This window comes from Melopsittacus undulatus, chromosome 1 (genome assembly GCF_012275295.1).
Source record: "Melopsittacus undulatus isolate bMelUnd1 chromosome 1, bMelUnd1.mat.Z, whole genome shotgun sequence".
NCBI classification, from domain to species: Eukaryota; Metazoa; Chordata; class Aves; order Psittaciformes; family Psittaculidae; genus Melopsittacus; species Melopsittacus undulatus.
This window is the reverse complement of record NC_047527.1, coordinates 37554159-37576127: the sequence shown is the minus strand read 5'-3', so window position 1 is coordinate 37576127 and position 21969 is coordinate 37554159. Positions and strand designations below refer to the sequence as shown.

The 21969-nt window shown below is 33.9% G+C and overlaps 1 protein-coding gene across 5 annotated transcripts in view; it reads right to left on the bottom strand.

The window, feature by feature from the left end:
• Window positions 1–21969, bottom strand: part of ASPH (aspartate beta-hydroxylase) — a 112282-nt gene that overhangs the window by 52212 nt on the left and 38101 nt on the right. Inside the window, exons 4-16 of one of the 5 annotated variants that reach the window (XM_034073230.1) lie at window positions 17823–17912; window positions 16417–16491; window positions 15772–15927; window positions 14493–14552; window positions 13027–13083; window positions 12484–12528; window positions 11587–11625; window positions 10000–10038; window positions 8205–8249; window positions 8031–8072; window positions 7389–7439; window positions 6240–6284; window positions 5–1832 (exon numbers count right to left, since the gene is read on the bottom strand). In XM_034073230.1, the coding sequence (XP_033929121.1) occupies window positions 1825–1832; window positions 6240–6284; window positions 7389–7439; window positions 8031–8072; window positions 8205–8249; window positions 10000–10038; window positions 11587–11625; window positions 12484–12528; window positions 13027–13083; window positions 14493–14552; window positions 15772–15927; window positions 16417–16491; window positions 17823–17912 (752 nt within the window). In that variant the 3' untranslated portion in view covers window positions 5–1824. Of the gene's footprint in view, window positions 1–4; window positions 1833–6239; window positions 6285–7388; window positions 7440–8030; window positions 8073–8204; window positions 8250–9999; window positions 10039–11586; window positions 11626–12483; window positions 12529–13026; window positions 13084–14492; window positions 14553–15771; window positions 15928–16416; window positions 16492–17822; window positions 17913–21969 lie in introns of those variants that run through there. The other 4 variants (XM_034073132.1, XM_034073155.1, XM_034073187.1 and 1 more) reach the window with 4 other exon arrangements.

The following is a 21969-nucleotide window of genomic DNA, read 5'->3' as shown; positions in this document are numbered from 1 at the left end:
AATATATTCTTCTGTGTTTTATTGCAGCCAAACATTAAAACAGATTAAATGTACATTTTTAATAATTCACTTGACCTTGCTCAGCTTAGCATATTTTTGTAAACATGAAGCACGTAAAATCACATACCCAGTTACAAAATACTTAGAAGTTGATCACAGCATAATATATTCTCACAGTCCCATAATTCTACAAACAGGCTGCCACTGTTATATAAAAAGTCCTCCATATACCATTCTAAAATTATTCCCAAGCTTCCTGACAGAATATGGCTTTGTAAAAATTATTGCTCTGCAATTCACAATCACAGGTAATTTTACCAGGATATCCCATCCCAAACCATATCACAGTCTGAGAGTATTATTGCTTTCCTGAAAAGTCTAAAGAAATCACTTTGGGACATCTGTGTTTGTTAATCAGATGTACCACTCACTTAAGTGGAGTCTTACTGAAACCCCAAACAAAAAAAGGCAAGCATATATGATGCCCCTTTCACTATAAATGTAAGCAACTAAAAACCTGACTTCAAAACAGTACTACCTAAGTTTAAAATTTCCTTGTCAACCAAAAGGCAACCACTGTTAGGGTTACCAAACTGATTTTTATTTTATCCTTCAAAATTTACCTTATTTCTTCCAAGCTCCCATTTCAGGCTTAGCAGTTTCCTAAAATCATAGCAATCATTCCTGAGCCAAAAAGGAACACATGCAAAATGCAAACAACAAAAAAAAAGTCTTTGTAATTGCAGAACAGCAGCACAGAACAGGTAAAAAGTACACCTGTTACATTAAAACTCTACATCACTTGAAGTCTAAATACCAGATGTACCGTTTACAAGAGCATTTTTGATGTTTGGTCTTAAATTTTGATTTCCTAATTTTCAATTTTTTTAAATAAAATTTACAAGTTGTATTTAAGCAAACTTGCTTAAAATAATTCACTGTATATAAAGCTTACTAAATTCAGCATTATGTCTTATTATTTTTATTATTTTACTGAATTCAACTTGATTCCAGCAACTCAGTTTCACTGCAATGTACAGACTCCCCAGCAAGCTATTATGCAGTTCCTATGCATTTTTGCTTTAAAAATCAAGCCTGAATAAATAAAAAGTTCAAATTCACACATAAAAGTTTTCTGAAAAAAGTAATTTAGTAAACTGCCCTTTTACTAGCATGAATTAAACACACACATTTTGTACCTTATTAGACTATTTTAAAAATACCTGAAATTCATGTAGTGTAACTGTTGACATAACATCAGTGCAAAGAGATACAAGTCAAACTTCACAGCATAGTGTGTGCCTGATTTGCGTTTTCACTAAAATGCAGTTGGGCTGTATGCTATATCAGCAGTTATAAAACATCTAAAAATTCATAATATTGTATATCTCATGTGACCAAATTGCTCTGTACATACTGTATGAATCCACAACAAAATATATATATACTAAAATCTGGAAAAAAAAATGTACTTGCTGCTGCATTATAAATAGAATATTAACAATTGCTGGAACAGCACATCCGAAATGTAGCTCAAAGTCGCAACTCCATCACAAACACAGAAGAAAAATAATGAATTCACTAAACTTGACCAAGGGGGGAGAGGAAATCAGACAGGAATGTAAATTAAACATCCAAGTGTTAAAAAGACCTTACTAAAAATGACAGTTGGCTAAAACCCATTTACAGTATCTTAGTGTTCATTGCCCAAACCCTGAACTGCTTGGTAATTACATCGTAAGATCTATTACAACCATCTGTTCCCCTTTTGTAGCGTATGGTTAGGGCTGGTCCTCCTGATGTAGGGACTTTTCTTTTGAAGCTTTAAGTATCTGAAAAAATAAGGGGAAATCTACATTAAAGGACCAACCAAAACACAACTTACTCTAAAACAACCACAAAAAAAATCTTAAAGGCTAAAAAAACGCAACTTTGTATCAGACTAGTTAATTTGAAAAAGCTACCATTTCTAGGAGCTATTATAATGAATATGCACAAAGTTGCTGTGTAAGGTGGGAAATATAAACTTTTACATATTTACCTAAGCAGTAATTTTTTTTCTCAGTATATGGCACTTCGTTTACCTTATAAAGGAAATCCAGGCCATGGCACAAATACATTAAACAAACTGAGGTTTTTCTTAAGTCAAGGACACTCAAAATGGGAAAAGACGAGCCAGGGAATGAGGAAGGGTCAAAGTTCTAAAGCGGAAACTTCTCTACAGGTAAGGGATTTCAGCAGTAAAATAAATGCAGATGAAGTGGGAAGGGGGTGGTGGAATAAACCTTAGGTATTTTAAATCTGAACATTTACGAGAGGGATCAAAACACTAAGACAGAGAGAGTAAAAATATCCCAAAACCTATAATATGACTCCCTTAAAATAGGCCTCCAGCAAATACCCCCCCCCCCCCCAGTGTAAAACAGGATTAGCAAAAAATCTTAAATAGGAAATATTTCAAGCTGACCCCACATACCACTTAGTGCATTAGATTACAAGAATACAATCTATAACTAGCTCAAATAGCCTCCTGCTGAGAAGAAATACTGGTAACTGTTTTAGAAGTAAATGTAAAGAATTGGAAAACAGTACCTACAGATACCTACGGGTACAGTCGCCTACTGTGTTTATTTTGTGCTATGCCCTTAAGTCAGCAAAAACCTCAACTGCACCTGGGCATATTCAAGTCCCACACCCAATCTCCTCATTAGGGATATGAAAATGTTCCTCACAACTAAATTCATCCTATCTCCTGTTTTCTTTCCAAAACAAGTAAGATCGTACGTTTCAGATAAAAATCAAACAAAAGCTTCTAATCTGATAAAAACTGGTGCCATCATGCTTCAAATGAAGTTGCATGCATTTATACTACTGAAGAATAAGGACTCTATAGTGGTATTTCTGAATATCCTTTATGCTGCCTGAAGTTATGCTTATTATATAAATAGATAAAACCTTTCATATATATGTAAAAAGCATATATATATGCATATAAATCTGTTGTTCATTCAGAAGAGAGTTCTCAACTATCTGTAGTACAATGAACTTTTGTATTATTATTGCTGACATAACAGGAAATACTAGCTTTGAATACCTGAGAAATGAAATCACATGAACAAAGAAAAGATTCCTGTTAACAAAACCCTCTCATACTGAATCCTCCATCACAAATAATAATGACCATCCCAAAGTAATAAATACAAATTTTGTAGTATAAGAGGAAAATGCGAGAATAATGTTGCCTTCAAACTGAATTTGTCACATCCAGAAAAGGCAGGTAAACAACTGATAGCAGGAAAACATAATCATAGTAGTAAAATTTTTATTCCTGATCAGTAGTTTAATTATGTCTCCTGTTTCTTTTGTTAATTTTCAGAGATGCCATTTGGGTTTTACTTCATGTGCCAAAACACTGAGCTGTTTACATAAACTGATAAACAATTATTCTTCTGCCTTCAAAGTGGTTCCCATGTAACTACAGAAATTACTACAGATTCTTGAGTATGCCAGCACACTGTCGCAGATTTTGTGCTGATCAAATTATTTTCATTTTCTACTTGCTACACAAAGAATCACGTACGCAGAACTACATCTAGTAGTTAATTTGTGTTTAATAACTGAATAAACAGCCTGGAAGAAGGCTCAGGGGAGACCTTATAGCAGCCTTCCAAGTACCTAAAATGGGACCTACAAGTAATCTGAAAAGAGACTTTTTACAAGGTCATTTAATGACAGCACAAGGAGGAATGGCTTTAAGCTGATAGAGGGGAGATTTAGATGACACTAGGAAGAAATTCTTTACTGTGAGGGTGGCAAGATACCAGAATAGGTTGCTCAGAGAAGTTGTGGATGTCCCATCCCTGGAAGTGTTCAAGGTCAGGTTGAATGGGGCTCTGAGCAACCTGATCTAGTGAGCGATGTCCCTGCCCATGGCAGAGGGAGTCGTAACTAGATGATCTACATGGCCACTGCCAACCCAAACCATTCTATGATTCTGTGACTGATTCTTTCACTTCTTCCCCATGAAGGGAAAAAAGAAAAAATGAAATCTAAAAAAAAACCTTTCAAAAGGATCAGAAATATATACTATTTCAGAGTAATACAAGGTATTTTTTTATTCTAAATGTGTCTGAAAACAGTAAGGACTCTCTTTGTATCACAATGCAATAAAAGGATAATGGATAACTACGTTCAATTCCACCATCTTATTTGAAAGTTCATCTACAATTAAAGGAGTGACTGTCCTGTTGGACTCTGCACTGGTGAGGCTGCACCTTGAACACTGTATTCAGTTTTGGGCCCCTCACAACAGGAAAGACATTTTGGTGCTGGAGCAGGTCCAGAGAAGGGCAACGGAGCTGGTGAAGGGTTTAGAGCAAAAATCTTACAAAGAGCAGCTGAGGGAACTGGGGGTGTTTAGCCTGGAGAAAAGGAGGCTCAGGGTAAACCATATCACTTTCTACAACTACCTGAAAGGAAGTTGTAGTAAGGTGGCAGTTGGTTAAGTCACCATGTCTGGAGTAATTTAAAAGACATGTACACACAATGCTTAAGGACATAGTTTATTGGTGGACTTGGCAGTGTTAGGTTTATGGTTGGACTGAATGATCTTTGGGGTCTTTTCCAGCCTAAATGACTCTATGAATCTAAATGGAGTATTTGGAAAACCATCCACTACTGTACAATACACTGAAGTTTTTATGGTGAAGGTAGGAAATGCATTTATTGCTACAAGACCGAGCCGTAAATTGTAGCGCAAGAAGTGATAGGAACATGCTCCACAAAACCACAAATTAAAGATTTCAAGTTGATACCTGGGTTCTGAATTTAGTTTTAAAATAGTGTATGTTAAGTATAAGTATATATAAGTCAAGAGATCATCTCAACATCCTCATATCAATACAACTGACACTGCACTTTCACTCCTACTGAAACTTTGCAATCATCCTGTAATGAACTTTTTGTTATTTTAACTTTAAGCAGCACCGTTTTCTGCCAGAAACATCTTTTCTTCTTCTACACTTTCAACTTAAAAGCACAATAAATCACCTGAACACTAACTTTGTTGAACTTTTTGCTGTGCTGTCATAGGTAACTACTGCTTGCTCCCATGCTCAATATGAGCTTTGATTAAAAATTTTTCTTATTAATTATGAAACAACATTTTTAGACAGTGCACCTATTAATACGTATGACTTCAAACATTTCAACACACACCACGATAAGATAAACAGGTTAGAAAGACCTCACAGACAGCACAGTTACGTATTGAGTATTTCAAATCACCTCAATAAAGGTTTAGCATGTAAATTAAAACATGAATTAAACCATGCCTCAAATCTGTTCTGGGCAAACATAAAGGCCTCCAATGTTTCTTCACTTGTTTGGCTATTTTTGGTATACCCAAGAACCAAATATAAGTTTCCTTTCCTGCAAGGAAAAACAAAACCCCACAGAACTACCTGGCACCACAGCACACGAGAGCTTCTGCATATTGCAAAGATAGACTAAGCCAGAAAGGTGCTCAAGCTAATCAGAACAAAACAGAAATATACTTGTCAGAGCTCTTAGATTGTAGCTTCCGTGATATCTCAGCCCAGAGATACAACTCAGTGTTCCATTAAACACAACTGCTCGATTTTGAAGAACTAGCAAATTGCACAGTTATCTCCGAAAAGCAGATGAAATGTAGCAATACAAAGTCTTCAAATTTAGACGCAATTTGTCTAATCTAAAAACAGTTTGGTAAACTATGTGCTTACTACTGTCAAGGCACAGATGGAAAAGCTGGAAGTGCTCTTGTTCTTAAAATTGATTATGTCAAGAAAAATGTGATGGCATGACAAAACAGTCCTGTTTCCAGATCAGTGCCCACAGAATGTGCCACAGTCAAACTCCACCAGATCTGATACACAGAGAAGTGACAGTATCACCACCCATGATCAGTTACTCTAGAAAGGATATACGAACATATTTTGAGACCCGAAATTTTCTGTTTCCCTGTGTCGCAAGAGTACTCAGCTCTGTCTGAAGTTTCATTTGGAATGATAGCCTGGAACTATCATCAGCATTTATCCAGTGTAAGATAAAAACTATTGCCTCGAAACCAGGAAGTAACTTCAACTGACAATCCTGATATTCTTCTACTCCCTTCCAAGATGTAATTTATTTACAATCTTTCTATATAGTTATAGCTACATTTCTTTGGGGAAAAAAACAAGCATTTAAGATAAACTTACCCACTAGATTGTCATTTGAATAATCCTCAGCTCGAACAGGAACTTCTGTAAGTCAAAAGCATACAAACAATTAAAACTGGACATTCACTAAATATTCACAAAATTATCATTTTCTCCCTTATGCTCAAAATAGTGACCTATCAAGACTACTCGGTAATACTTTTGCAGAAGTGGGATGCATATTTTCCTCAGCTGAATTTTTCCAGGGGAAAGATTAATACTTAAGTAAGCAATGAGTTTCAAATACAGATACTTCAAAATTCTGAAAGTAAACTATTTAAAGCACAAATCTCCCACAGTTTCACATGCTATCACAGTAAGGTCTTAGAAAACATTCATATACTTATTATGTCCTCAGCTGTAACTGTGAAATACTTGACCTCAAAATTTAGTTCTTTCTTTCCATATGTATGTTTAAATTAGACAAGTCATATGTCACTGAGTGCCATTACTGCTGATAAACTAAAGGTTAAACATAGCTCCCTGTTCATGCATAGAGGGAATCAGAGAAAAGTATCTGCAATAGCCAGGATGCTGGCTCTAGTTAATAAGAATCAAAGAGAGGAAAATATATTCTCTGACTTTGTAAGTCCATAAATTAAGTGCTCAAAACTGGATAGATTCTCCATTTTATTTCTAACATATACTGTCTTGCATGAGTACGCAGTACTGACTAGCTGGTAGAAAACAGAGCATAGCAAAGAAATCTTTGATTTTATATGATGTAATATGGCCATTTTAATCAATGTAAGTTACGTTTTTCTGAACTAGGAGCACTCTCAACTTCTAAAACTGATGAGTGTGCTTGTCAGTAAGCCATTAAAATATTATCATTAAAAAACCCAAGATCTTAGATTCCAACACCAGTTATGGTTGTCCTTAAAAAAGAAACTGCAGGAAAAGTTATGATATTTTTATCATAACTGCAATAAAAATATTTTTTGTTCTTAAAATCGGTTATGTCAAGAAAAACGCGATGGCATGACAAAACAGTCCTGTTTCCAAATCAGAATACAGATGCAGATTCAATTTCAGATCCAGATCCAAGAAAAATATTTTTATTGCAGCACAGACTTCCACTCTATCATATCTATTACTCTTAAATTTTTTTTTTTAGTAACAAACTCATGCAAAAGATAATACACAAACCTGTTGCCTCTGGTTCAGTGGCCACAAGATCTTCTGTAGGCTCACTTTCTACTGGTAGAAAGAAAATAAGTGTTGAAAAATATGCACAGTATGTTTACAATTTTTTTGTTTCCCACCAGCCACGTATTCAATTTAATATCAAACAAAAATGAAGGCTTGAACTGCAGAACACCTAACTACAATAAGACTAGAAAGAAGGCACTGAATGCATTTCATGTCCATAAGTTTAGCTCCTCTTTGTTATTGACATCCATTCCTATTACACCCCCAGAACCCAAAAGGGATTTTGGCTAAAATTGTTGGTTGTGTGAAACAGTATTTTTTTTCCACACATTTAATTATACAAGTGCACATTTTTCAAATGGATAACCTAAATAAATATGGCATCCATCCCTGCCCCATCCCTGGAAGTGTTCAAAGTCAGGCTGGAAGGGGCTTTGAGCAACTAGGTTTAGGGAAAGATGTCCTTGCCCATGGCAAACGAGTTAGACCAGATGAACTTTAAATGTCCTTTCTACCCCAAACCATTTTGTGAATCTATACACCACATTTTTCTGCTTTTTCATTCCCTTGTTTTTTTAAATTTTATTAACAAATAAGTGGAAGATTTCTCTTTCTTTTCCACAAACTAAAACCTCATACCTGACAAGTCTTTACCAATATCAAAATCTTCTGATATCTCATCTATAAAAGAAAGTATAAAAAAAAACAAACAAAAATTACATAATGTGTTTTTTTGTTTGTTTGCTTTTACATTTACAGTTTTCATATTTGTTTTGTTAAAAAACTTTAAGATAACAATTACAAAATACATACCTGGCTCTGTGGCTTCATTCACCTCCTCCAGAACATCCTCAACAGCTAAGAACATGTTCAATTCAGAGCAATAATGAATTTAAACCCTCATCTGATGACACTTACATACAACACAGAAGAACAGAGCTAGCAGACAGGCATGTTTAACTATGAATAGTAAACTGCTATAAACAAACAAGATCTTCAATGAATCTGAGGTGAAAAAACCCCAAACAAGTTACTTCTTAAATTTCCTTCCCTGTTTCACTGAAGAACTGCTGCATTCATTAGGTAAATATTTAAAAATTCTACCTTCTGAACAAATGTTATTTGTATTAAGACACAGTAACTTTAAAACCTGAAATTTTGAAAACACTTCTTCATCTTTCTAAGCACAATCAGTACTCCAAATTTAACCTTTTGCAGCATCAACTCCATCTGCTACACATTAAAAAATGTTAAAAAAAAAGCCCTCTACAAACTTTCCCTTTAAAAATCTTTCTTTTATTTAATAAACATGCAATTCCCTAGGGTCAGTCCTACTTTCCTTCCCAAAGGACAATGAGCAAGTTCTTCAACTTAAAGTTATGGATTCCATGGAAAAATAAATTATTTTATTTTTTATTTGAATATGGCACCTTCTAATTTATTTGACTGTCATCTTAAACTTCTGAGCCCAAAGGTGACAAAACAGGTTTTTGTCACGTATGTAACATTTATTTACACTAAAGAATTTCTTGACTTCATGTTAAACTACATAATCATATCTTTTTCACACAGCAGTTTAAGAAGACTGAGACTGTAGTCATAGGACAAGGGGTAAAGGGTTAAAACTTAAACAGGGGAAGTTTAGATTGGGTATAAGGACAAAGTTTCTTACTGTAAAGATGGTGAGGCACTGGAATGGGTTGCCCAAGGCAGTTGTGAATGCTCCATCCCTGGCAGCGTTCAAGGCCAGGTTAGACACAGCCTTGGGTGATACAGTTTAGAGTAAGGTGTCTCTGGCCATGGCAGGGGGTTGGAACTAGAGGATCTTAAGGTCCTTTCTAACCCTAACTATTCTATGATTTTATGATTCTAAGACTGTCTTAAAAAAAGAGCTGGTATTTCAAGACCACAAAGCACACAGGACCCAGAGAGAGCACTGCAGACAAGAAATTTTTAAATGACTTCTGCTTATTACACAAAGGTAGGGGCAAAAAGTATGCATCAAAGCAGACCTAGTATTGACAGCCTGTAAATTTTGAATCACCTTAAGTACTGGTTACAGGGTTATGAGCAAAGCTCAGGGCAGGCAGCAGGTTGAGTGTCTAGGCAGAACTACTGTGTTCTAAATGTCCATAAAAAGCCTCACATATGAACTTTGTTTCATTTGAGACCTTAGAAATGAGTCCTTAAGAATGGCATATTAAATGAAGGTGTCTAAGTTCATAGTTAAAACCCTAACTTTGTATCTACGCTGACTGTAATGATCCTTTGGTACAATTGTCAATATATCGTGATTGAAGATCACAATTACATATTTCAATACACACACACACATATATTTATATATATAGAGAGAGCAGGATTATGTTAATGACTCTCATGCTAACTCAACTAAAATATTTCTTTGACTTCAAAACCAATTTATATTCTACTAAAACTTCTTTTGGAGGTGTTTCTACTTTAACTACATAGGAAAAAAGCCCTAATATGCTCCATACATATAAATAAATAGAGATGATGGATGTGTGTGGGAATAAACACACACCCTGCCCACAGACACATACATACACACACATATACACATTTATATATATATATATGTCTATACCTGTATCTTGAGCCTCAGTCTGCTCTTCATGTTTTGGTTCTGAAAGGAAAGAAAAATAAAGTTTATGAGTGGACACTTTACAGAGTATCCTACAAATTTGTTTTTTAAGCATTTGGTTCATTACTGCTAAATGAAAAGCTCTCAAAGACTTTCTCTAGTTTGGGGGCCTGAATAGATATATGAACCCTTAATGGAGATTGTAGTAAAAATTCTATACAAAACCCAAATATCAAATTTGAACATAATGCTGAAATTTGAAGCATTTCTATCTACACAGACAAAGTATGGAAAAAAAAGTACAGCTATAATTTTGTACAGTTATAAAATTCACCCACACTCCTAATCTTTGAGTAAAGAGCCAGTCTAATTTTTGTAATTACGAAGAAATAAGAATATGCGTTATTTTACTTCAGCTTATATCTGAAAACAGACAAATGCTATCCATTAACTGTCTGAATTTTCACTATAATTATTGTGAATTTTAGAACTGAAGATGTTCAATGTTCATCCAATGTTTTGGCCAATTTCATTATTGGAAAAGGTCCTAACCCTCATATGAAAAAATTATTTACATGAGATTTATTTTTTAAGTACTAAAAAAGTAAGAATTCCAAAATAAGAGTGATTCACTGTTATTGCGCAGGACCACCACAAGAAACTGCAGAATAGGCAATGATTTTGGAACTAATTCTATGAAAAACTGATGCAAATTACTTTGGAAACCTCCATGAATATCTTACTACTGAAGCAGTTACAGGTAACTCTTCTTAAGGGCAGGAACTATGTAAGTGTTCTCTGTTGATGTCACCACTATGTATGAAGGAGAATGAAAAGTAAAGATTAGAAGTTGTACTTCTCATTCATATATAGGTGTGAGAAACAAGAGAAGTGATTCTTGATTAGGAACCAATTATAAAATAAGTATCTCCTGGAAAGGAGAGTAAATGATTAGCTCAGGGAAAAACCTAGGTCTGTTTTACTTTTCCATCCTATTGAAGCTGACACGTTTTACCAAGGCAACCATGGCTGAGGCAAATAATTCTTTTCTGTACACTGGGACAAACTTACACTAAGTGCTTAAATACACCTTTGGACCACTCAAAGTCCTACAATGGGATTTTGACTTTTAAACAAAAGGTGGATGTCAGATTTTCCTTCCAGATGACAAAGAATAAACCTGAAGGTTTTCTGCCTGAAATATTCTGAAGTTTAGAATCTCTGTTCTTTGTTCAGGTTACATAAACATGGAAAATAACCAAGAGTACTACCATTCTATGTTGAAGACTTGACATGTCTATGTATGTTAAAAGAGGACCAAAATGGTAATATAACCTATATACATACTCTACACTTGATTTAATACACTTGACTCTAAACCTGATTTACACTAGATTTTACTCTATACTTGATTTAATTAAATTGTTTACATACACAGGGGATTTGAACATTAAAAAAAAACCCTAAAACCTTAACTTAGAACTTGCAAAGTAATGTGACAGCATAGAAAATTTTAAGACAAAGTAATTTCACTTTCATGTTAATGAAAGACTTGATACTATCTTTTCACCAAATAAGCAGTTGCGTTACCATGGTCATCCTTATAATTGCTGTGCACTCCATCTTCTGCTTAGAGAAAAAAAAACAAAAAACAACCCCCCCCCAAAATCAGTGTAAAAATTAACTGAATCTTAAGACATTAAACACACACAAATAATAATCTATGGTTTATTCAGACCAAATATGATAATCAAAACTATAGTATTTTATACTGTATTAAAGTTATTAAGAGTTCAATAAAGGTGAAGATGTCTAAAAGATCATGTAGGAAGAACTGAAACATTTTCTGGCATCATGAGACAGACTTAAAAAAAGATAAAACACTATGAGTAGGCTTTTCTTATGCAGTTCATAAACTCATCTACAAATTACCTAGAATTCAGAATGGAAATATTCTAACATTGTATCTATACACAGAAAATTTCTACAATTTTAGAATCCCCCTGTTATGACTCACTTTTTTTTTTTTTACAATTTTTTTTTTCTTCAGGTACTACCTTTTTCCTGACATTTATCATGCCAACTTCAACATCATTGGTAAATTCAATTTTTCTTTACCCACAGAAATATTTCTATGCAATATAGATTACAAAGTGGAAATCTAACCCTCAAAATACAATTCTGCCCATTTGGATGACATTACAGAAGTATTTGGGTAGGTCTTCCCATTTTTTCAGAATAGAAATAGAAATACAGATGTAGTAACTCATTATGGAACTGATGCTATCTACGAGCTCCAGGAGTTTGGTTTTCCTTGTTTGGGGTTTTAGTTTTGTTTTTTTTTTTTTTTTTTTATATTGGGGGTGGGGGAAATGGGTGGTTTGTTTGTTTTTTTCTTTTTTAATTTTGGTTTGATTTTTTGTTTCTCTTGGTTTGGGGACCATATTCAATGAAACTTCAATAAAAAGAAACAAGACTTTGAAGTACCTGCATAATATTCCACAGCATCTTCTAGCATTAACTCAGAGTGACCTTAAGTAAAAATATTTAATATTTAATATTCCAATCAAATTTTTATGCAACAACTAAACAGCACAAGAGAAGTTTAAAAGATCACATATTTAGCTCAAGAATAACAGAACTAAATGTACTGAGTTAATATTATGGTGGTTTACTTGGAAATGACAGCTGGATTGTCAAACACATTCAAGAAGCTATATTGTAAGTCACACAATATAGTAAGGTCCATGGTATCTGTATTTACATGTAGGTCTTTGATAATCCATTGATTAGACAGCAAGATTCCTGACAGAACAAGGTATTTATGTATTTCTGGGTTGGATCTGTGGAGTGGTGAACTGACAAATGTAATAGTAACACAGTAGGAAAAATGAGGCTTATTCAAAACTAACAAAAATTATTTGAAAATAAAACTGATGAAACAGTCAATATGACATTACTTCAAAGCATGTTTAAAAATATAAGCACAAGTCATTACATTGTCACCTGAAGCCATAAAAATTTACAAACCTGGAGCTTCTGGATCACTTAATGTATTTTCCACATCCATACTATATTCATATGAAACTGTAAATTAAATATGAAAAAAAGTATTGTTAAAATAAAATCAATTATTTAACTTGCATACATAATGTGTCTGTCAATAGCTATATAGCTCCTTAGCTGAAAACTGACAAAACCGTACAAACACTTGCAACTTGACACATGGCAATCTAATGGAAGGTGTTGGGCCAGTCTCTTTTAGTCATCTCTTATACTCTCTGTATGAAAACTAGATCCACGAGAACCATTAGCCTCCCTCAATTTTTTAATAATTATTTTAAGAATAAAAAAAAACAGGAATCTTCCCCTATCGTCAAAATTCTAAAGGAGCTTCTTTACTGATGTCCAGAAGGACCTATTGGTGACGACCTACAGAAGACAAAAGCCAGAAATCAGACCTTGAGAAACATGCTAAATTCACTTCTGGCATCACAGATCTAGAGCAATTTACCTTTTTTTTTGTTGTTGTTGTCTAGCTAAATATGTGGATTATTTTCATCTGTGACCACAATTCTTTGCAACGTTATTAATATGCTCAGTACGATGCATCCGACAATGCATGGTACTGAAGGTAAAGTAACTGTTCTTTCACTTGGAGCCATCACAGCTTGGATCCTAAATTGGTTAACTGGAAAGCAGCAGTCACCCACAAAGATAGGGATAAGTAGTTTTAGATACATCTAACAAAATTATTTCTCTTATTTGGCATCAAACAGGACTGTAAAGTCCAGAACTACCATGAAGCCAAAGATAAGAAGCCTACAGCAAACAGAAATCAATGACTAATGTAAATAGAAGAGGCTGCCTGTACCATAAACAAGCATTATTAACATCCAGAAGAAAATACTTGGCAGATAGCAGGGAAACTGTAATATCCACCTTATGTTTCTTTATAATGGGAAACACTAACACACTGTACGCGACATCAAGCACAATGCAAAGATGAATAAACTAACTGTATTAGTCCAGGCAAAATTCCAAAAAGGTTTAAAGATTAATTAAGGTGTACAGAAAGACAGTGCAAAGCTAGTTCAGAATGAAGTCCTTGGTGCTGATTCGCTCTTAGTAGAATTGGCAATAAAGAAAGGAAATGTCCTGAAGGTTACAAACTGGATGCTTCTGAAATGTGACAGGATCACACACGACAGCCAGGAACACACAGAAAAGTAAAATGAAGTTTCTGCACTAATGAAGACAGTTTCCATACCTGTCATCATTCTTTTTAAGAAACATTTGCAATAGCAAAAATGCTACAGTCATCTCATTCAATGTGAAAATATCAAAGACAACCAAGAATAGCAAGTTGGAGGGAAAAAAAAAAAAAATTAACTATTTCTAAACCAGTCTAACCTTTTTGGTTTTGCTTTCTCATATAATTTGCTAAATTTAGGCTGAAAACCAATATTGCCAAGTTTGGAAAAACAAAATTATACCTGGTGCTTCGTATGGTTCAGGCTCCGCTGCTCCAAGGTCATCTTCCAAAAGATCAGTATCTAAGAAAGAACATGTATTTACAAAACTTAAAATTTTAAAATCAATATATGATACTGCAAATCCTTTAACAGAATATTATACAAGATTATGTAAGTCTAATTAAATATTTAAGCAGATATTTTAAGAAAATTTCTAACATCAGCAGGATACATTTATAGATTGAAATATTTTATTCTTATATATGGCAGCAGGTTGGAACTAGATGATCTTTAAGGTCCCTTCCAACTCTAACCATTCTATAATTCTAAGGTACTGAGAATATGTATACACATATAAACTACACGTATTTGTTAAAGAAAATTACTCTCCACAGAAATTTCTGTATAAATGTAAAGGAAGTAGAACATACACTCTGCCTTCCTACTAGTAATTTAAAAGATTTAAAATAATTGGAATTTTACGTTCTCCTCTATTCCCCTATTTTAACTTGCACTGTGGATGAATAAAAGAGATACAGAAACAAGGACATATAACAGACACAAACTGAAATGAATTAATTTAGTTGCAAAGAAAAAATCCCAGTGTATTTCTAGCAATCAAAACTTTTAGATGATCAATTATATTTTTTTTAAAAAAAGGTATTAAGATATATGTAAAATTTTCAGTAGCACATCTAAAAAAGCATTCAGAAACATTTTTTTCCTAAGTTGGATTTAGATCATATGATTCTTCTTTAATATTTTGACTACAAATAATTTGTATCATACTGTCAGTGCCCCACAGCAGCAGAATATGAGCATCTTCCTATAAAATGTTACGTTCTCAGCAGGGCTTACAATCTAGTTCATGAATAACATTCTCTTAGAACGCTATACTAGAGTCGCTTAAGCCGTGACAGAAGTAGAATGAGACTAAGTGTCTATAAAAGGCTGTGCTAATAAACTTATAAAAATTTGTTTGATAAACTAGGAAGTCCAGAAGCAGACTCCATACAGATATTAAAGAAGTCTCTCTTACTGGGAAGAGAATTTGTTTGGTGGAAAGCCAGTACAGCAGTAATTAAACAACAATATATAGTTATCTGGATTCTAAAACTCGAGGCATTAAAATATCCCATTTTGATTCTAAAAATATTTTTCTAAATAATACTTTCTGTGGTTGACATTTGTTAAGTCTCTACTGCAAGCAGAAATTATTAATCAGATTTTTAGTGAGACATTTCCATTTGTCTGTTCTTATTTTTGATAGAATTTTTATTATATTTAGTTATTCAGATACCTTTCTGAACTGAATCTGGTGTCTCATATGCTTCTGGCAGTTCATTCTCTAATTCTGTGAGCAAGTCATCTGTTGTAGTAGCTTCAAGTGTTTCTCCATGTATTTCTTCCTTCACTTGGTCATTTACACTTTCATCTACATCTTCATGTCTCTCTCCTAATCAATCATATGGATTGTTAGAAAATAAATACATTGGTAAATTCTACCACCAGCAAACATTCAGTCTTCAGCACACCCTTCATGTTTTTCAGCTGGTTTCCAAAGGGGATGAGGACAGATGACTTGTTTGCACCTTCCAGCAGTATAAACCCGAAGTATCTGCACTGACGTGCCAGTGCCTTCTTTGCCCATAGTAAAAACCATCTCTGCTTACCTACTCTTACATTCCACCCAGTATTTTGAAGAAGTTTTTGTCAAGTGACTGATTTGGGCTACTGCTACACCCTGGGGAAGAGCGCCACAGTTTTAGGATTTGGTGACTGAACTTCCTGTATTCTTTTGCAAATAACAAATTAGCTGACTATAATGTTTTGTGCAGGCATAAGTACTTAAAGTACGTGCCAAAACCAGACTCTGAGATTCTAGAGTCTAGCCTACAGTGTTATTTATAAATTCATCAGTGATTTCTAAGCATTAATGCATTACCAGGCTGAGAATGGAGAGCTTCATGAAGAACAGACTGAAGTTCTTCTTCCAATTCTATGTCAGCATTCTTGTACTCTAAAAGAATTATAAATTACAGTGAAGGTAAGTACAAAAGGCAAAGTCTAAACACTAGGTCAAGGATTGCAGCTTTCAGTACTTTCCTACAATTTAGGCAGCAGAACTAGGATGTCACATTAGTCAACAGAATGTCACTTGCAGAAGTAGAATTTTGTTGGCTTCCTAAGCAGGTAAAATACATAGTAACATTACAGTATCAAGTCACACCAGAAAAAATCACAAACTGATTTCAGGGACAAATTATTAGCAGCTAACACACCAGCCCAGGACACAAAAGGAATTTGTATGAATTGTTGCCTTCATATAAATGTCCTGAAATTAACACCGAGAAACCCAACAGCATAAAACCAAATAATTGTATTTTTCAAATAAAGACGCAAAATGGTACCAAGTTATGGGGTGGAAAGAAATTTTTTAACTTTGCATACTTTATAAATTATAACTTAAAAAAAGTAATGTATTTTAAAAACAAATTCTATATAGGACAAGGGGTAATGGGTTAAAACTTAAACAGGAGAAGTTTAGACTGGATATAAGGAAGAAGTTCTTTACTGTTAGGGTGGTGAGGCACTGGAATGGGTTGCCCAAGGAAGCTGTGAATGCTCCATCCCTGGTAGTGTTCAAGGCCTGGTTGGACAGAGCCTTGGGTGACATGGTTTAGCGTGAGGTCCCTGCCCATGGCAGGGGGGTTGGAACTAGATGATCTTAAGGTCCCTTCCAACCCTAACTAGTCTATGATTCTATTTTATCAAGTAGGAATAGCTTTTTCAAGGAACAGGAGAAAATACGTACTCTCTGAGTAACACAAAAATGCCAATCACATATATGAAATCTGACATATAAAAGTATTTTTTCTTGAATTCCTCTTAAACCTTATGAATTTTACTAATGCTGTGGGGCTTTTAAAATGTTTAAATCATTTTTTTTCTATTTACTGTATTTATGATATATTACTGATTTTAGTGGAAAAGTGAGTATTTGATTAACCTTATGAAGTTGACTGTTAGTTTTATGTTTGGTTGGCTGGTTTTGGGCTTTCTGAGGTGGAGAATTTGCTGTTGCATATACACCAAAACCACAACAGTGCATCAACAGAAAGTTATTCTGATGTGATATGGTTCCAGTGATAACCAGGAGAGCTGACAAGAATGCCTTCTGTACATTTAAATTACAAGCTTTTCATGGTCAGTGATTTATATAAGGTTATCAACTATGATTCCCATTAAATCAACTGAAGTGGATAAGTAACACATAAAATCAACAAAAGAGTTATTTTTCTACCCAAAGAAATAACATAACCAGTTAGCTTAGTTTACAAAAGGTCTTACCTGATTCAACATATGATTTCTCAGCAGGCTGGATGGTCTCCTCAGATGCTGATGATATTGGCTGTGCTGGGACAGATGTTTCTTTAAGGCCTGCATTTTTCAGTTATAAAGTTAACTTCATGCTCTTTTTGATCTTATTCAATTATAAACTAAGAAAGCTGTTTCAATTAAATTAACTGAACTCTCCAAAATGTATTCAATTACACAGCTGTCCTGATATACAGTGATATATTCAAAGACTAAAGTGTATTCAGATAACAAATATGTTTTGAAGACTAACATATAATGAGGAGAAAAAAGGAACAGAAATTTAAGCACATGCCTTTATTTCAAAATAACTGAAAAAATTACTATCCTATTCTCAACATCAATTCAGTATCCAGAAGAAAAGTAGGCAACAGGTTTTTCTCACCGTTTTCTCTTTGGACAGAAAGTCAAATAAGGTTATTTCAATCTCCAATTTCTTTGGACAACTAAAGTACTACAGAAAAAATATGACTGATGGCATCTTACCACTAAATATACTTACTATTTATACCACTCTTTCTAGATCAAAACACAATGAAAAGAAAGGAATCAGTAACAGCAATAATTAACATCCTTGTAAGAGATAGTTTATAGCCTTGAAAGATTATGCCACATTTTAAGATACATCCTCAAGAAAGAATGTATTGATATTAACGTAAACTATTCTCCAGGAAGGTTTAAAGCAAGACTTAAACAACAGAGATTCAGACTGGGTATAAGAAAAACAAAAACATAACCAAAACAAACCCAAACTTACACACACCCACCCCATGAGGACAGTCAAATTGGTGGAAAAAAACAGCGCAGAAAGGTTGTACATTCCCATTCTTGGAAATTTTAAAGGCCACACTAGATAACGGCCACTGTGACCTAATCATATCTCTGAGATGACCACATCTTGAGCAGGATGTTGGAATAAGGATCTCCTGAAGACCCTTCCAAATGGAATTCTCCTATAATCTTACACCATTTTTCTAAGGTTCACATTTAAGTTTCAAGGTCAATAAAGATGAAGATAAAGATGAAGTGCACAAACAAAGTAGTTTCTCAAGACCTGTATGCACAGAAATCAGTAGAAAAATAGTATTTAAGAAAGCAGAGGCTACACTATAATGAGCACCCCTGACTGCTAACAGTCTTGGAAAAGTAACTTTAAGTGGAACAAGTACTATTATTTCAAGTCAGTAAAGCTTGGTTTTTTTTTTTGTTTGTTTGGGTTTTGTTTTTAATTGCATGTCATGCCAGAGTCAAACATATCTCAATCTCAATAGGATCAGAATGCCTCAAAATGACTTTATGTAAACTAGAGAGATTTTATTATTTTATGCATCATGAGAAAAATATATATTTAATCTACTGCTCTATGTAAATAATGGGAACAGAAATAACAGAATTAATTCTACTTACACCTTTTTATATTATTTGAGTTACACGAAGATAAGTAGTTAGGCTGTATCTAGAAGTACTGTAATCAAGAGTCCACTACTATGGAATCGAGGTAAGAAGCTAGAAAAAAACCCACTCAATTTAGACTCCATTTTTTGCCATTTTTTCTCTGCAACATTAAAAGACCCTGAAACATCAAAAAATATTATGAAGACTTACATTAATCTTTCACTGCATTAATATTAACGGCTACAAGTATAAGAAGTTACTTCCTTCCGCAATCATCTTTAACTACATATTGAGATAAACTCAGTTACTTTTACAAGCCATTGCCTCACACTTTAGAATCTTTAAGCAAAGAAACTGCCACTTGTTTTCAAAAATACAGTGCCCTTACATATACACCTCTTTAAATAAGTCCTCATATTCTCTGACAACCTGCATCTCCAATTGCAGACAATCGCTTTGCTTCATGAATAAATGGATTCAAAGTATTTCAAAAGATACTCAATATTTCATAGCCAACCAGAGTGTTGTGAAAGGAAAGACTAGAAAGAGTATTTTTGTTGCTTTGCCTGCACATTTCTCAACTTTGCTTTCAGGCTTTTATACACATCTATGATGGGTTTTTATCAACAATTCTTATTCAACCCTGTCAAGTATGTAATATGTTAAGTCATTTACTTTTTGCAAGATACTATTTTGTCTCATTTTTATTGAAATAAAGTTGCACTCAGTTTTTACTTGTGTGGTGCATTCTTTGAGCTTATGTGGTAACCTGCTATGTTAAGTTAAATGACAGTACTATTTCACAGAGATACACAACAGCACAACAGACACCTGGGGCAAAAACCTCATTTTATTGTGTGGCTATCCATAGAGCCCGGTGTGCTGCTTAAACAAAATGAAACAAAAATTAAGAGGGGAGGAAAGAAAAAAAAAAACAAAAACCCACAACAAAACTTTTTCTTAGCACCAGCTAAACTTTGGGTCATAGATACAATAATATGTTAATCAGAAAGGCAACTCATTCGAAATTCACTCCCAGTTACTTAAGTGTGATTTGAATACTCCTCTGTTAAATAGCTATCTTAGCACTTATCAGACCAAGGATTTATAAACACTTCTATCATCTTCACAACCTAAAAAAGAACGCTCATTATGCAAGTACATTTATTAGATCTTCATTCTGTCGATTTTTGCTAAGCATTACAATGTTCCTAACACACACCTTTTAATTCCTTCTTCACACATATATAAATATTTAGAAAACAGCTCAGTATATAATCTGCCAAATATCACAGCTGGAATCTTAATCTACAGTACTATTTTCTACAGGTTTCATTTAAACTGTTTTTCGTAAGTTTCCTCTAAAATACCCCAAGAGATTAGATCTTACCCTACCACTTTTTATACCAGTAGGAATCAAAGCATCTTACACAGACATGTATGTTCTTTATGGAAAGTTTGAGTTAAGTGTATTACCAATTGCTATAGACAAAATTTAAGCAAAACTAGGAAAAGAAGCAACCATGAGGACCCTAATCTTACATCACCACCCACATATACATATTTATGATCAATCTCACTCCTTAGTTTTCTTTAAAATGATACTGCAATATAACTATAATAATAATACTACTTTAATTTTAATTACAAATTTCATTCTGATTCTTGTGTAATTTTATTGTGCAACCAGTATTTCAATGTACCAATATTATTTGTCTGGTAAAATTAGAATATATTGCTTTCCCATATAAACATGAAAGCAAGTATAGATTCAATAACATACTAAAATATCTCTGCAGAAATGTTTTGTAACTTTGTCTATTTTAATGAGACTACTGGATAAATCATTCTTTTGTGCTAAAAATACAGGAACTATAAGAGCAAGCTAACATGGGAGCTTGCTTACAGAAGTATCATGTATTTGAAAACTGCTGTTTGTATAATACAGTAATTCCAAAATAAGTAAGGTGTTCTCTAATCAAGTCCAACCAGAATACACCAGTAGTAAGCAGTGCATCACTTAAAATGTGACTGGAATCCAACAATATCCATCAATGGTTAAATAAGTGGCCTAATTTTCAGAAATGTTCATTACCAGAAGCTTAGGAAACTCAGAATAATCAGGACACAGTAACTGAACAGTGACAATGAGTCCAGGGAATCAAGTTTTCAGACCTAAAGATAGCTAAAAAATAAATAAACGAAAGAAGAAAGCAGAACATATTGTCATAGGATCAATAAGCAAAAGTATCGCAACATTTTGGTTGAGTAGACACCAAAGTCTCAAATTAACACAACACTAAAGTTGGTTTGAATATGTATTAGTTTTCTCACAACATGCTTAGGGAAAAAAGTTTAGTAGGGAATAATTCACATTTATTTGCTAGGTTCCTATGACAATACATTCCATTAATACTCCTCTTGGTTGTTTTTATGAAATAGAAATCTATTTTCTTCTTAGTTTCCATTTTAGGTGTCCAGAAAATCCTCTTAATGCTGCTTTTAAACTTGCATTTGATATACAACATTACATTTTCATCCCCACATCAAGAAAAAAGCATTTTAATATGAGGAAACAATGAAAGAGCAAAACAACCCAAAAGATTCAGAGTATGTCTGAAGTAATTTGCACTGATTTCACATTTGATTGTTTTCAATACACACTGTTATGCAGGCATATTCACATATGTACATATTTGAGATTCATAAAAGACATTTTTTGTTT